The sequence below is a fragment of the Solanum stenotomum genome, chromosome 2, assembly GCF_019186545.1.
Source record: "Solanum stenotomum isolate F172 chromosome 2, ASM1918654v1, whole genome shotgun sequence".
Taxonomy (NCBI): Eukaryota; Viridiplantae; Streptophyta; class Magnoliopsida; order Solanales; family Solanaceae; genus Solanum; species Solanum stenotomum.
Window position 1 is genome coordinate 69,335,293 of NC_064283.1, and position 12,349 is coordinate 69,347,641.

At 36.2% G+C, this 12,349-nt stretch overlaps 2 protein-coding genes across 3 annotated transcripts in view; one reads left to right on the plus strand and one right to left on the minus strand.

The window, feature by feature from the left end:
* The window catches only part of LOC125855509 (zeatin O-glucosyltransferase-like), a 32,668-nt gene that overhangs the window by 8,458 nt on the left and 11,861 nt on the right, over nt 1–12,349 (plus strand). Inside the window, exon 2 of one of the 2 annotated variants that reach the window (XM_049535234.1) lies at nt 2,998–3,091. In XM_049535234.1, the coding sequence (XP_049391191.1) occupies nt 2,998–3,091 (94 nt within the window). Of the gene's footprint in view, nt 1–2,997; nt 3,092–6,113; nt 6,329–12,349 lie in introns of those variants that run through there. The other variant, XM_049535233.1, reaches the window with a different exon arrangement.
* The window catches only part of LOC125855507 (uncharacterized), a 35,237-nt gene continuing 33,602 nt past the window's right edge, over nt 10,715–12,349 (minus strand). Inside the window, exon 2 of the mRNA XM_049535231.1 lies at nt 10,715–11,044. Within this exon, the coding sequence (XP_049391188.1) occupies nt 10,936–11,044 (109 nt within the window). The 3' untranslated portion in view covers nt 10,715–10,935. The remainder of the gene's footprint in view (nt 11,045–12,349) is intronic.

Consider the following 12,349-nt stretch of genomic DNA (forward strand, 5'->3'; position numbering starts at 1 on the left):
ATATGTTAATTAGGAAGAAGATATATTTAAAAAGAAAAAAAATATTTATTCGGAAAAGGGCATTTTTGACCCATTTAGTAATTATAGAGGCATTTCTGAACCAAAATATTGACAGCAAAAATATTTTTGAGTTATACTATAAATGAAAGACATTTTTATTTCTTTCACATAGTTTACGGACATTTTTTACCCTTTTCCCTTATTTCAATCAATTTTCACGCACCTCATTGGTAAATTGTTACACGTTTAGTATTTATTTCAATCAGCACATCATTTATAATCTGGTGGCACGTCAATTCTACTTTAGTATTATTTGGATTTGGGTAAAGCTGTTTGTGGGGACATTCTCATATGGACCAGTAAAGCTGACACATTCTAATTTTGTTTTATTTTATTTTTATTATATATAGTATTAAAATTGATATAGAAACGCGCAATCTCTATATTAAATCAAAATAATTATGAATAAGAAAATATTGCTAACAAAGAAAGCCAGACAATTAATACGAAAATCAACACACAAGAATAATTTTAAAAAAATTGTAACTACATGTGGTAACAAATATCGAAGAGCAAGACACTACATGAATAACACTAACACTACGACATACATGCATGGTGTTTGGACTATCACCAAGCCTAATCTCATGTTGAAAATTAAGCGCAAAAATGTCAATTACAGTAAAATCTTACTAAATTTATACTCGATTAATTAATAATCTCTCTAAGATAATAATTTCCTCTGATCTCGATTTGGGCCAATGGAAAAAATCACTCATTAAGATAATAAGATAATAAATATTTCAGAAGATCCCTATATAAATATATAGTCTCATTAATATTATAAATTAATAATTCTTTAAAAGTACAAATATATCTAAGAAAATTCAGTGAAATATGATTCTATTTTGTTCTTTTTTTTGTTAAAATTTAAATCTAGTTGAAGCTTATCTCTAACTTTTCCTATTACATCCAAAAATTTCAGTGTTGTCTTTTCTAATTATACCATAAAATTGTGAAGAGTTCTAGATGCAAGTGTTTCCTTACGCGTAACAGGTTGCAAAGGTATTGTATCATCTTCAACTTTATCATCAACATTGTTTTTCTAATGATATCAATAATTTGTTCTAAGCTCTGGACCTCTGGACATGTAACGTCCATTTATTGTAGTAACTGAGATCTTTAATCATGACCTTAAGTTCATGAACGACGTTTCCACAAGTGGATTCCTTCAAATTCTTTGAGATTTCATCCCTGAACAATTTTTTCAGTGTCGACACACTTTTTAAATTAATAAATTTTAATTTATCAATTAAATAGTATCTCTACAAAATAATAAAATTTCATGGTCCCGCCTATATTAATTTAGAGAGGTTTGATTGTACCTGCTAACATTTTACCCCAATCCGCAACCTTTGTACCCTCTTATCTAAGGTCATATCCTTAGTCAGGGGCGTATCTAAAGGGGGTACCGTGGGTTCACATGAACTCATGCTCCCCTCTCTAGATCATATATAGCAGTGTTATCTTTTTTAAAAAATATTTAAATTTAACTGTGTGAAGCCACGTTCAAAGTATCATATAATACTACAATGATGAGTGGGTGCACCTCTCTAAGTGGATATCAGTTACACTTTTGGTGTTTCAACTATTTTTTCTTTTGTTTTTTCCTTCAAGTTTTCAAAATTTTCAAGTGTGTAACATTAAAAGTTCCTAAAATTTTTAGCACTATAATATTTTATATAATTAAATGAAATGTGTGTTTTAAAATTATTATATATTTTGGACCTGTGAAATTCAATGAAGGTTGATGTACTTCCTCATTTCCATTTTACTTTTCGCGTTTACTATTTACATCTTGGCAAGAGAGATGGTCCTTTTATTTGTATAATATGGTGCTGTAGCTATTTTCATGTGATTCTGTTGGTCTCTCGATGAAGAAAATGACTTATGCGATAATAACTATTAGTACTTTTGTAGTTGAGTCAACATCTGAGAAATCATAGTGAAAGAATTGAAAAGTTCATCACAACTGATTTTCCCAACAAAGAGTAAAAACTTGTTGTGTCTTCAAATATTCCCAAAACTCTGAAGGATTACACTCTATAACTTAATTACTATCATTAACCAGAGGTATCAGGTTCGAGCTTTAATCTGAAATCACCCTTGGCATGAAGTATTGTACCTTTCAAAGTGAGACTTTTTGTCCGTAATTAGGATTAGTCACTCCAAAATAAATATCAAACATCGGATCGAAACAAATTATGCCCAAAAAAAAAAATGTACTCCTTTAGACAGACAGTGTGTGTTTTCTGATTATGTAATCCTGGAGCATTTCAAGATAATTTAAAAAACAGACAATTATATAAAGTAAACAAAATACTTGAAAAGAGAAACCAATAATGAAAAAAAATCTAGAAGACCAATTATCACTAGCTTCCAAAACTATGGTGAATGGTCACAATAGTACTTCTGCAATCTGCACCACATACTTTTCTTTCCTCACATCCAAATTTTTTTGCCATATAATAAGTCCTTTTGTCTTGTAATAAGGTGAAAGTTACATAGCCATGATTGATTTTTGTATTGAAAATATGCTTGAACTTGGCGCAAATTATTAGTTTTGTTCTTAAACTATTGACAGCCTTAAAAACGCTCTACTTGACTAACTAAACTAAGATACACCCCAATCTACCACATGACATAGCAAGTGATCTCAAACTCTTATAGGAGCAAGGGGTTCTTAATAAAAAGCCGAGAGAAATGCTGAAAACACCCCTAAACTTGGCGAGGATTTAGAGGTGTATTTCACTCATGTTGCAAGATTGCAGGTGTATTTAAGTTCAGTTAATCAAGTAAAGGGGTGTTTTTAAGGCTGTCAATAAAGCTAATGATTAACGCTAAGTTTTAAGCGTGTTTTCAATACTTCTCTTTTAAACAATTCTCATAGACTTAAAAGTTGTTGCCCTGCTTCTACCATGACACAAACTCAACCAGGTACAAAACTCCAGTTTGTCATTGTCCATGTATAGCTGTGAGAATTTACCAAACCATGAAGTAACTATAGTTATGGTTCCATTTCCAGCTCAAGGTCACCTTAGCCAACTTCTCCAATTTTCATGTTTAATCTCTTCCTATGGTCTTCCTGTCTACTATGTTTGTTCAGCCACACATAATCGTCAAGCCAGGATTCGAGCTAACGCGTTAAATCCTTCAGACATAGCCATAGTTCACTTCCATGACCTTCCAACTCCTGAATTTGACTCACCATCACCTGACTTTAATGCCATGAGCAAATTCCCATCACATCTTCAGCCATCGTGGGATGCTTCTATGCTTCTTCGCGATCCCATTGCTTCTTTCTTACGCGATATTTCATCAAAAGCAAAACGGGTCATTGTTGTTCATGATCTTTTAATGTTCAGGATGTTTCTTCTTTGCCCAATGTGGAATCCTATGTATTTAACTGCATTTCAGTTTTCACTTCATTCTGTTTGCAAAGCTTATCGCGTGGGATGTCTATACAACATGAAGAAGAATTGCTTAAAAAGCTACCCTCCCTTGAAGGAATTGCTACAGATGAAACCAGGGACTTTTCAGCTTCTCAGCGTCGGTATATGGATATTAGATCAGGTGATATCTATAATACAAGTAAAGTAATTGAAGGTAAGTTTCTTGATTTGTTGGCACAAGTAGCAAGTGATCAGAACAAGAAGCAATGGGCAATTGGACCTATTCTGCCTAATAAACTCGACCATATCTCAAATAGGAACGATATATGTTTGGAGTGGTTGAACAAACAAACTCCGAGATCAGTTCTTTTTATATCGTTTGGAACAACAATTTCCTTTTCTGATAGGGAAATCAAGGAGCTCGCGATGGGGTTAGAGCAGAGTAAACAGAGGTTCATATGGGTGTTGAGAGACGCCGATAGAGGAGATATCTTTACTGGGAAAGATAGAAGAGTTGAGTTGCCTGAAGGATTTGAGGAAAGAGTAAAAGGGGTCGGGTCAGTGGTAAGAGAATGGGCACCACAACCAGAAATCTTGGTTCATTCATCCACAGGCGGGTTCATGAGTCATTGTGGATGGAATTCATGCATAGAGAGTATTACTATGGGAGTGCCTATAGCTGTTTGGCCTATGCACTCTGATCAACCAATAAATGGTTTCTTCGTGACAGAAATGTTGAAAATAGGACTGATTGTGAGGGAGTGGGAGAAACGCGAGGAGCTGGTGAATGCATCCACTATTGAGAATGTCGTGAGCAAGTTGATGGCATCAGAAGAAGGAGACCTGATTAGAAAAAGAGCAGAAGAATTGGGAGAAGCTATAAGGCAGTCCACAGAGAAAGGGGGAGCTTCTCGAATGGAGTTGGATTCTTTCATCACACATATCACAAGATAGACTTCATTTTCAAGTATTTTGGTTACCACCTTAAACTTTTATGCCTATGGGTGAGATGATTGCTTTGTATTTCTTCTTAACAGATACTTAATCTGGTTTTAACATGAATAAATGTTTGCCTATCTTAATCTGTTTATTTGTTCTAATTGGAGTAAAAAAGCATCTTTAGAGTTGTCTATCGGAAACTACCTCTCATGCTCAACACCAATTACGATCTTGCTCCTCAGATGTGTTTATAATTAGCATTTTAACTTTATATTTAATGCATAGTTTCTAGTTCATGACAGTAAATTAAATAATATCATGAACAGACTGACATTATATATATTCACTTGTTAAAGCCTTGTAATAATTGAACATTTTGATAACACCAAACTCGCCTTCACTTCTAAAACTTGAGCCATATCGAAAAACACCATAGGTTTTATCATGATTATTGCCTTCTACCTTTACTATATCGACCCTACATCAGGTTCTGTGTTGTCATGGGAATCACATGAATTGCGGTTACCATCTTCTAGCTCTCAACAACTAATCAAAATTGATTCAGAAAAATAAACAAAATTGTTGGTTACTTGTTTATGTGATCATTGTGATTGTGATTGTGATTGTGCTTGCCCTTGTGATGAATGTCCAGGAAGCTGTGAATTTCATTGAAGGTTGATGTACTTCCTCATTTCCATTTTACTTTTTGCGTTTACTATTTACATCTTGGCAAGAGAGATGGTCCTTCTATTTGTATAATATGGTGTTGTAGCTATTTTCATGTGATTTTGTTGGTCTCTCGATGAAGAAAATGACTTATGCGATAATAACTATTAGTACTTTAGTAGTTGAATGAACATCTGAGAAATCACAGTGAAAGAATTGAAAAGTTCATCACAGCTGATTTTCCCAACAAATAGTAAAAACTTGTTGTGTCTTCAAATATTCTCAAAACTCTGGAGGATTACACTTCTAACTTAATTACTATACTTAACTAGAGGCATCAGGTTCGAGCTTTAATCTGAAATCACCTTTGGCATGAAGTGTTGTACCTTTCAAAGTGAGACTTTTTGTCCATAATTAGGATTAGTCAAACTCCAAAATGAATATCAAACATCGGATCGAAACAAACTATGCCAAAAAAAAAATGTACTCCTTTAGACAGACAGTGTGTGTTTTCTGATATTATGTAATCCTGGAGCATTACAAGATCATTTTAAAAACAGACAAATATATAAAGTAAACAAAATACTTGAAAAGAGAAACCAAAAATGAAAAAAATCTAGAAGACCAATTATCACTAGTTTTCAAAAATATGGTGAATGGTCACAATTCCTCTGCAATCTGCACCACATACTTTTCTTTCACATCCAATTTTTTTTGTCATGTAATGTCCTTTTGTCTTGTAATAAGGTGAAAGTTACATAGCCAAGATAGATTTCTGTATAGAAAACATCCTTGAGGCGCAAATTATTAGTTAAGCTATTGACAGCCTTAAAAACACACTCTACTTGACTAACTAAACTAAGATACACCCCGATCTACCACATGACATAGCAAGTGGTCTCAAACTCTTGTAGGAGCAAGGGGTTCTTAATAAAAAGCTGAGAGAAGTGTTGAAAACACTCCTAAACTTGGCGGGAATTTAGAGGTGTATTTCACTCATGTTGCAAGATCGAGGGTGTATTTAAGGCTGTCAATAGCTTGGGAATAAAACTAATGATTCATGTTGAGTTTAAGTGTGTTTTCAATACTTGTCTCTTTAAACAATTCTCATAGACTTAAAAGTTGTTGCCCTGCTTCTACCATGACACAAACTCAACCAGGAGAGGATCCAACAGAAGTACAAAACTCCGGTTTGTCGTCGTCCATGTATAGCTGTGAGAATTTACGAAACCATGAAGTAGCTATAGTTATGGTTCCATTTCCAGTTCAAGGTCATCTTAACCAACTTGTCCAACTTTCATGTTTAATCTCCTCCTATTACTATGGGAGTGCCTATAGCTGCTTGGCCTATGCACTCCGACCAACCAATGAATGGTTTCTTGGTGACAGAAGTGTTAAAAATAGGCCTGATTGTGAGGGAGTGGGAGAAACACGAGGAGTTGGTGAATGCATCCACCATTGAGAATGCTGTGAGGAAGTTGATGGCATCAGAAGAAGGCAATGTGATTAGAAAAAGAGCAGAAGAATTGGGAGAAGCTGTAAGGCAGTCCACAGAGAAAGGGGGTCTTCTCGAATGGAGTTCGATTCTTTCATCGCGCATATCACAAGATAGACTTCATCTTCAAGTATCTTGGTTACTACCTTACATTTATTTGATCTTGGAATGTTCAGTATCTTATAAACTTTTATGCCTATCAATGAGATGATTGCTTTGCATTTCTCTCTTAACAGATACTTAATCTGGTTTTAACATGAATAAATGTTTGACTACCTTAATCTGTTTATTTGTTCTAATTGGAGTTAAAAAGCATCTTTAGAGTAGTCTATCGAAACCACCTCTCTTGCTCAACGCTAATTTTAAAGAGATAGTCCTTCTATTTGGACGTGGTGCTGTATCCATTTCCATGTAATTCTATTGGTCTCTCGAAAAAAAAAATGAATTCTGTGATTAGAAGTATTAGTAGTTGAGTGAACATCTGAGATATCAACTACGCATAAATAAAACAAATCCATGAAACCAGCTCTTTAGAATTCTATAGTTGGTTGAAAGTGTTTGATACCACAATCTTGATACAGCTATTCATTAATACTATGAAAGAATCCATCTCTCATGTAACATGTTCATCTCTACGCGTCCATGGCCTAACAGTTGGTCCAATTTTCAGATACTTAGTTACAAGTTCAGAATTTCCTTGGCTGACCCTAATACATTGGTTCTTGTTGTCAAGCTATTCCATGGACTCGTGGCGTTTAATGGAGTCTTTTTTCCTCTCTCTAACACCAGGGGATGGAATGGACCTAAAGTTAATAGTTTCAAACTGTCATATACGCTAGAAAAAATTGATAATTTCATCAAAGCTGATTTTCCCAACAAAGGGTAATACTTGTGTCTTCAAATATTCCCAAAACTCTGGAGGAATACACTCTGTAACTCAATTATTATCCTTAACCAGAGGTATCAGGTTCGGGGGCTTTGCCTGTTTGGATTGGTTTTTGGCTTTTGGCTTATTTTTACCATTTTAATTTACCCAAACAGAAATGAAAAATCTAGAATGTTGATTACTACTAGCTTGGAAAACTTTGCTCACAATACTTCAGAACCACATACTTTTCTATCCTCACATCAAAACTTTTGTCATATAATTTGTCTTTTTGTCTTGTAATAAGGTGAAAGGTTCATAGCCAAGACTCTCTTTTGTTTGCTTTTAAGCAATTCTCATAGACTTGAAAATTGTTTCCCAGCTTCTACCATGACACAAACTCAATCAGGAGAGGATCCAACAGAAGTACAAAACTCCGGTTTGTCGTCGTACATGTATAGCTGTGAGAATTTAACAAACCATGAAGTACCTATAGTTATGGTTCCATTTCCAGCTCAAGGCCATCTCAACCAACTTCTTCAACTTTCATGTTTAATCTCCTCCTATGGTTTTCCTGTCTACTATGTTGGCTCGGCCACTCATAGTCGTCAAGCTAGGATTCGAGCCAACGCCTAAAATCCTTCAGACATAGCCAAAGTCCACTTCCATGACCTTCCAACTCCTGAATTTGACTCACCATCACCTGACTTTAATGCCTTGAGCAAATTCCCATCACATCTTCAGCCATCGTGGGATGCTTCTATGCTTCTTCGCAAGCCCATTGCTTCTTTCTTACGCCATATCTCATCAAAAGCAAGACGAGTCATTGTTGTTCATGATCCTTTAATGTCTTATAATGTTCAGGATGTTTCTTCTTTGCCCAATGTTGAATCCTATGTATTTAACTGCATTTCAGTCTTCACTTTATTCCATTGGCTAAGCTTATCTGGTGGAATATCTATACAACATGAAGAAAATTTGCTTAAAAAGGTACCCTCCCTTGAAGGAATTATGGCAGATGAAGCCAGGGACTTTTCGACTTATCAGCATCAGTATATGGATATTAGATCAGGTGATATCCATAACACAAGCAAAGTAATTGAAGGCAAGTTTCTTGATTTGTTGGAACAAGCAGAAACTAATCTGAACAAGAAGAAATGGGCAATTGGACCTGTTCTGCCTACTAAACTCGATCATATCTCAAATAGGAACGATATATGTTTGGAGTGGCTGAACAAACAACCTCCGAGATCAGTTCTTTTTATATCGTTTGGAACAACAATTTCCTTCTCTGATAGGGAAATCAAGGAGCTCGCGATGGGGTTAGAGCAGAGTAAACAGAGGTTCATATGGGTGTTGAGAGACGCCGATAGAGGAGATATCTTTGAAGGGGAAGCTAGAAAAGTTGAGTTGCCTGAAGGATTTAAGGAAAGAGTAAAAGAGGTCGGGTTAGTGGTAAGAGAATGGGCACCACAACCAGAAATCTTGGCTCATTCGTCTACAGGCGGGTTCATGAGTCATTGTGGATGGAATTCTTGCATAGAGAGTATAACTATGGGAGTGCCTATAGCTGCTTGGCCTATGCACTCTGATCAACCAATAAATGGTTTCTTCTTGACAGAAATACTGAAAATAGGCCTGTTTGTTCGAGAATGGGAGAAACGCGAGGAGCTAGTAAGTGCATCCACTATTGAGAATGTCGTGAGGAAGTTGATGGCATCAGAAGGAGGAGACCTGATTAGAAAAAGAGCAGAAGAATTGGGAGAAGCTGTAAGGCAGTCCACAGAGAAAGGGGGAGCTTCTCGAATAGAGTTGGATTCTTTCATCGCGCATATCACAAGATAGACTTGATTTTCAAGTATTTCTGTTACTTCTCACTTCAAGAAACTGCATCAGATGTTGTATTTGTATATGTGCATATGACTTTCATGTACCTTCATCCAAACCATTTGAGAACAATCATCAGTCATAGTCACAAAGTACTAAGTATCCTTCTCTAAGAAATCAAAAATTAGATGTCTTCAATTGTATCATTGTCATTAGAACTAATATACATGTTGAGAAAGAAGAGACCATCATAATTACATTGAAATAGCTATAGATTTACAGCACTATACGAACGTTAAGAAGCACGGTCCTCTCTTCCAAATACAATAAGATGTAAATAGGAGGTATAGCAACCTTCAATGAGCTTTAACAGTCATCTGGACATGCGTCACAAGGACAAACACAGTTGGCATGATCACGTTCACAGGTTTTTAATTAGCAACTTTCTTGGTTTTCATGTGTTGTTTTTCATCACTCATTGTGAGCCAGAAGATGGTAACTGTGATTCATCCCATTCCCATGGCAGCACAGCTGCAAAAGAACTCACCCCCCATCGTACAGAAACACTTCTGTTTCTCATCTGCCCAAGCTAGTAGTGCCTTGTTAATCAAACCTCCAATGATAACTGAGCGTAAAAAGCCATTGACTTCCATTTCTACCGATGATCCAGGATTAAATGACATCATTGAAGAAGCTAAGAGTAGAATACCTGGAATCTTAAGTCATTCTAGTTCTTGCTCTTTCTGCGATAACTAAGTGACAAAGCACTTCCAGATTGCTTTTCCATGGCCTTATTTATCATCAGTTTTCGTGAAAACTGTTTACATTACTGCAGCCTCTAGCAGTATATGTTAAAGCAACAACCTCATAACTCCGATAATAAGCTATCAAATGGTGCTTAATACGCACTATTCTACCTATTTTCCCTCGGTATAATCCTTGGGTATTGTCATCAAGTCCAAAGCCCATTGTGAGCTTAATGACCTATATATATTCTCGACCACAGCAAATTCACATTCTACAAACAGCATATGGTGGTGAGAGTCAGAAATCTAGTTGTGTTTTACTGAGTGCAGTTAAGACAACAGGTCACAAGTTTCTAATGTGAAAGATTGGCTAAAATATTGTTGAAAAGTACTTGTTGTAATTGGTAAAAATCATGTCTATATAGCTGCGCTAACAAGGAGATACAACATTAACAAATGCTCGAAGGGAAATCAATTTTTTTTATGTAGGGCAATCCCTACTTGTGCTGGCAGATAATAGAATATGATGCCAATGAGAGAAAAGATCCAATAGTTTTTGGAGGAGAAAAAATTACTATAAAATTGGAATTGACTTTACAGGTTTTCGTCTAGTTTAAGACTACACATAAGACATGACACAACACTTAAAGATGATCGGATGGAGTTCGTAGAAACAGACTTTCCTCTCTAGAGTTATAGTGTACCACCTAAAGACATTTGTTTAGGAAAGCTTCTTAAGAAGTGAATGAATGCAAATGAGACAATTTCTTCACTATTACAACTGGCCAGACTTAATTATGCGGTCAATAAAGGACGGTACAAGCTCCTTACCACAAAACCAGCTGAGGCAAGAAAATCTGTAAACCTCCTAGTTGACTTGTGTTTGATGTTTTCTAGCCATGAAACAAGCCCCAATATCCCAAACAGGAGTCTTAGTTGGATGTATCAGAGGCCAATCTTGAATCTAAAGAGCACAACTCCTATGGCAGAATCAGATTTAGAGTCGGCCTTCAATGAAAGTCCGTATAGTGCATATTCAGCATATGCTAGTAACCTGACTCTCAATGGAGCACCAACTTGCTCGTCAGAGATCTTAGGAGCCCATCGGTCCGCAATACTGTGAGAAAATCGGTAGGCAGAGATTCCATGAAGGAAGATATATCCTCCATTTTAAGAGACTTCAAATCCTGCTTTAAGTTCTTCCTTTCTTCAACAGACATTCCTTCCCCGAGTGCGGACTTACTGTCAATAGTTCTTCCTGTAAATATGACAGGGAAGTATCTTGAGTACTTTCCAACACCAAAATATTCTCCTATCTCCAGATTTTTCCCTAATCCTCTCCAAATTTTTAGCCTCTGCAATAAAATCAAGCTCAGAAGCAATAGATTTTTCAAATTCAGTTACAAGCCATTGGAACCTATATCCAGGGAAGATCCATCCAACTGATTTCGACAACAAAGACATAGTTACTCCAATCCAGGATACTGCACCTTCACCGCCACTTCCTGACGGTCTTTTAACTAAAACAGCATGGTGTACTTGAGCAATAGATGCAGCAGCAACCGGAACCTCATCGAAGGAGAAAAAAAACTCCGATAAACAATTTAAACCTAAATTACTAACTAACACATGCTTAATCGATTCAAACTGAAAAGGAATAGCATGATCCTGTAATGAAGAAAGTGTTGTTGAGTATTCTTTTGATACTTGCCTAATGGCAGCAACAAACTGACCTGCTTTGATGTAAATACCTTTATTTGCTTCGCACATCGTTAGAATTCTCTTTGCTGATCGTAGATGTAGTTCGGAGAGAGTAAGGCGATAGTCGTCGGTGTGAGGATTGAGTCCGTATAGTGAGAACTTGTAGTCGATGACAGTGGAAGTTATGGTGAAGAGAGCTAGGGAGGAGCGAACAACGCCGTTGATGAATTTATTGTCACGACCCGAGAGCACCCCCAAGTCGTAACATGCGTATTCGACCTCTCGGAGGTCTCATACAAGCCCTTAGCATTCATCACATTAGATATGTAAAATAGTGTGGAATTAAAAACTCTTTAAATAAAATCCCATAAGATTCAAAGGTCACTTTTAAAAACATCATTCAAAAGTACACAAGCGGAATACTAAGTCTCTTAGCCATCTTAGACATAAACGTGAAAACATACTAGGGACACGGCCCTTTACAATCAAAAGAAGTCTATTAAGTCTATTACAAGAATCTTATCATAAAACTAGAATAGAAAAGTCTTGCCCTCGACATATGAGGACATACCACAAAATCTAGGAAGAACTTCAAATCCCAAGTTTACTACAAAACCCGCTCACTTGCCGGAACCTACACTTGTAGAAAATAGAGAAA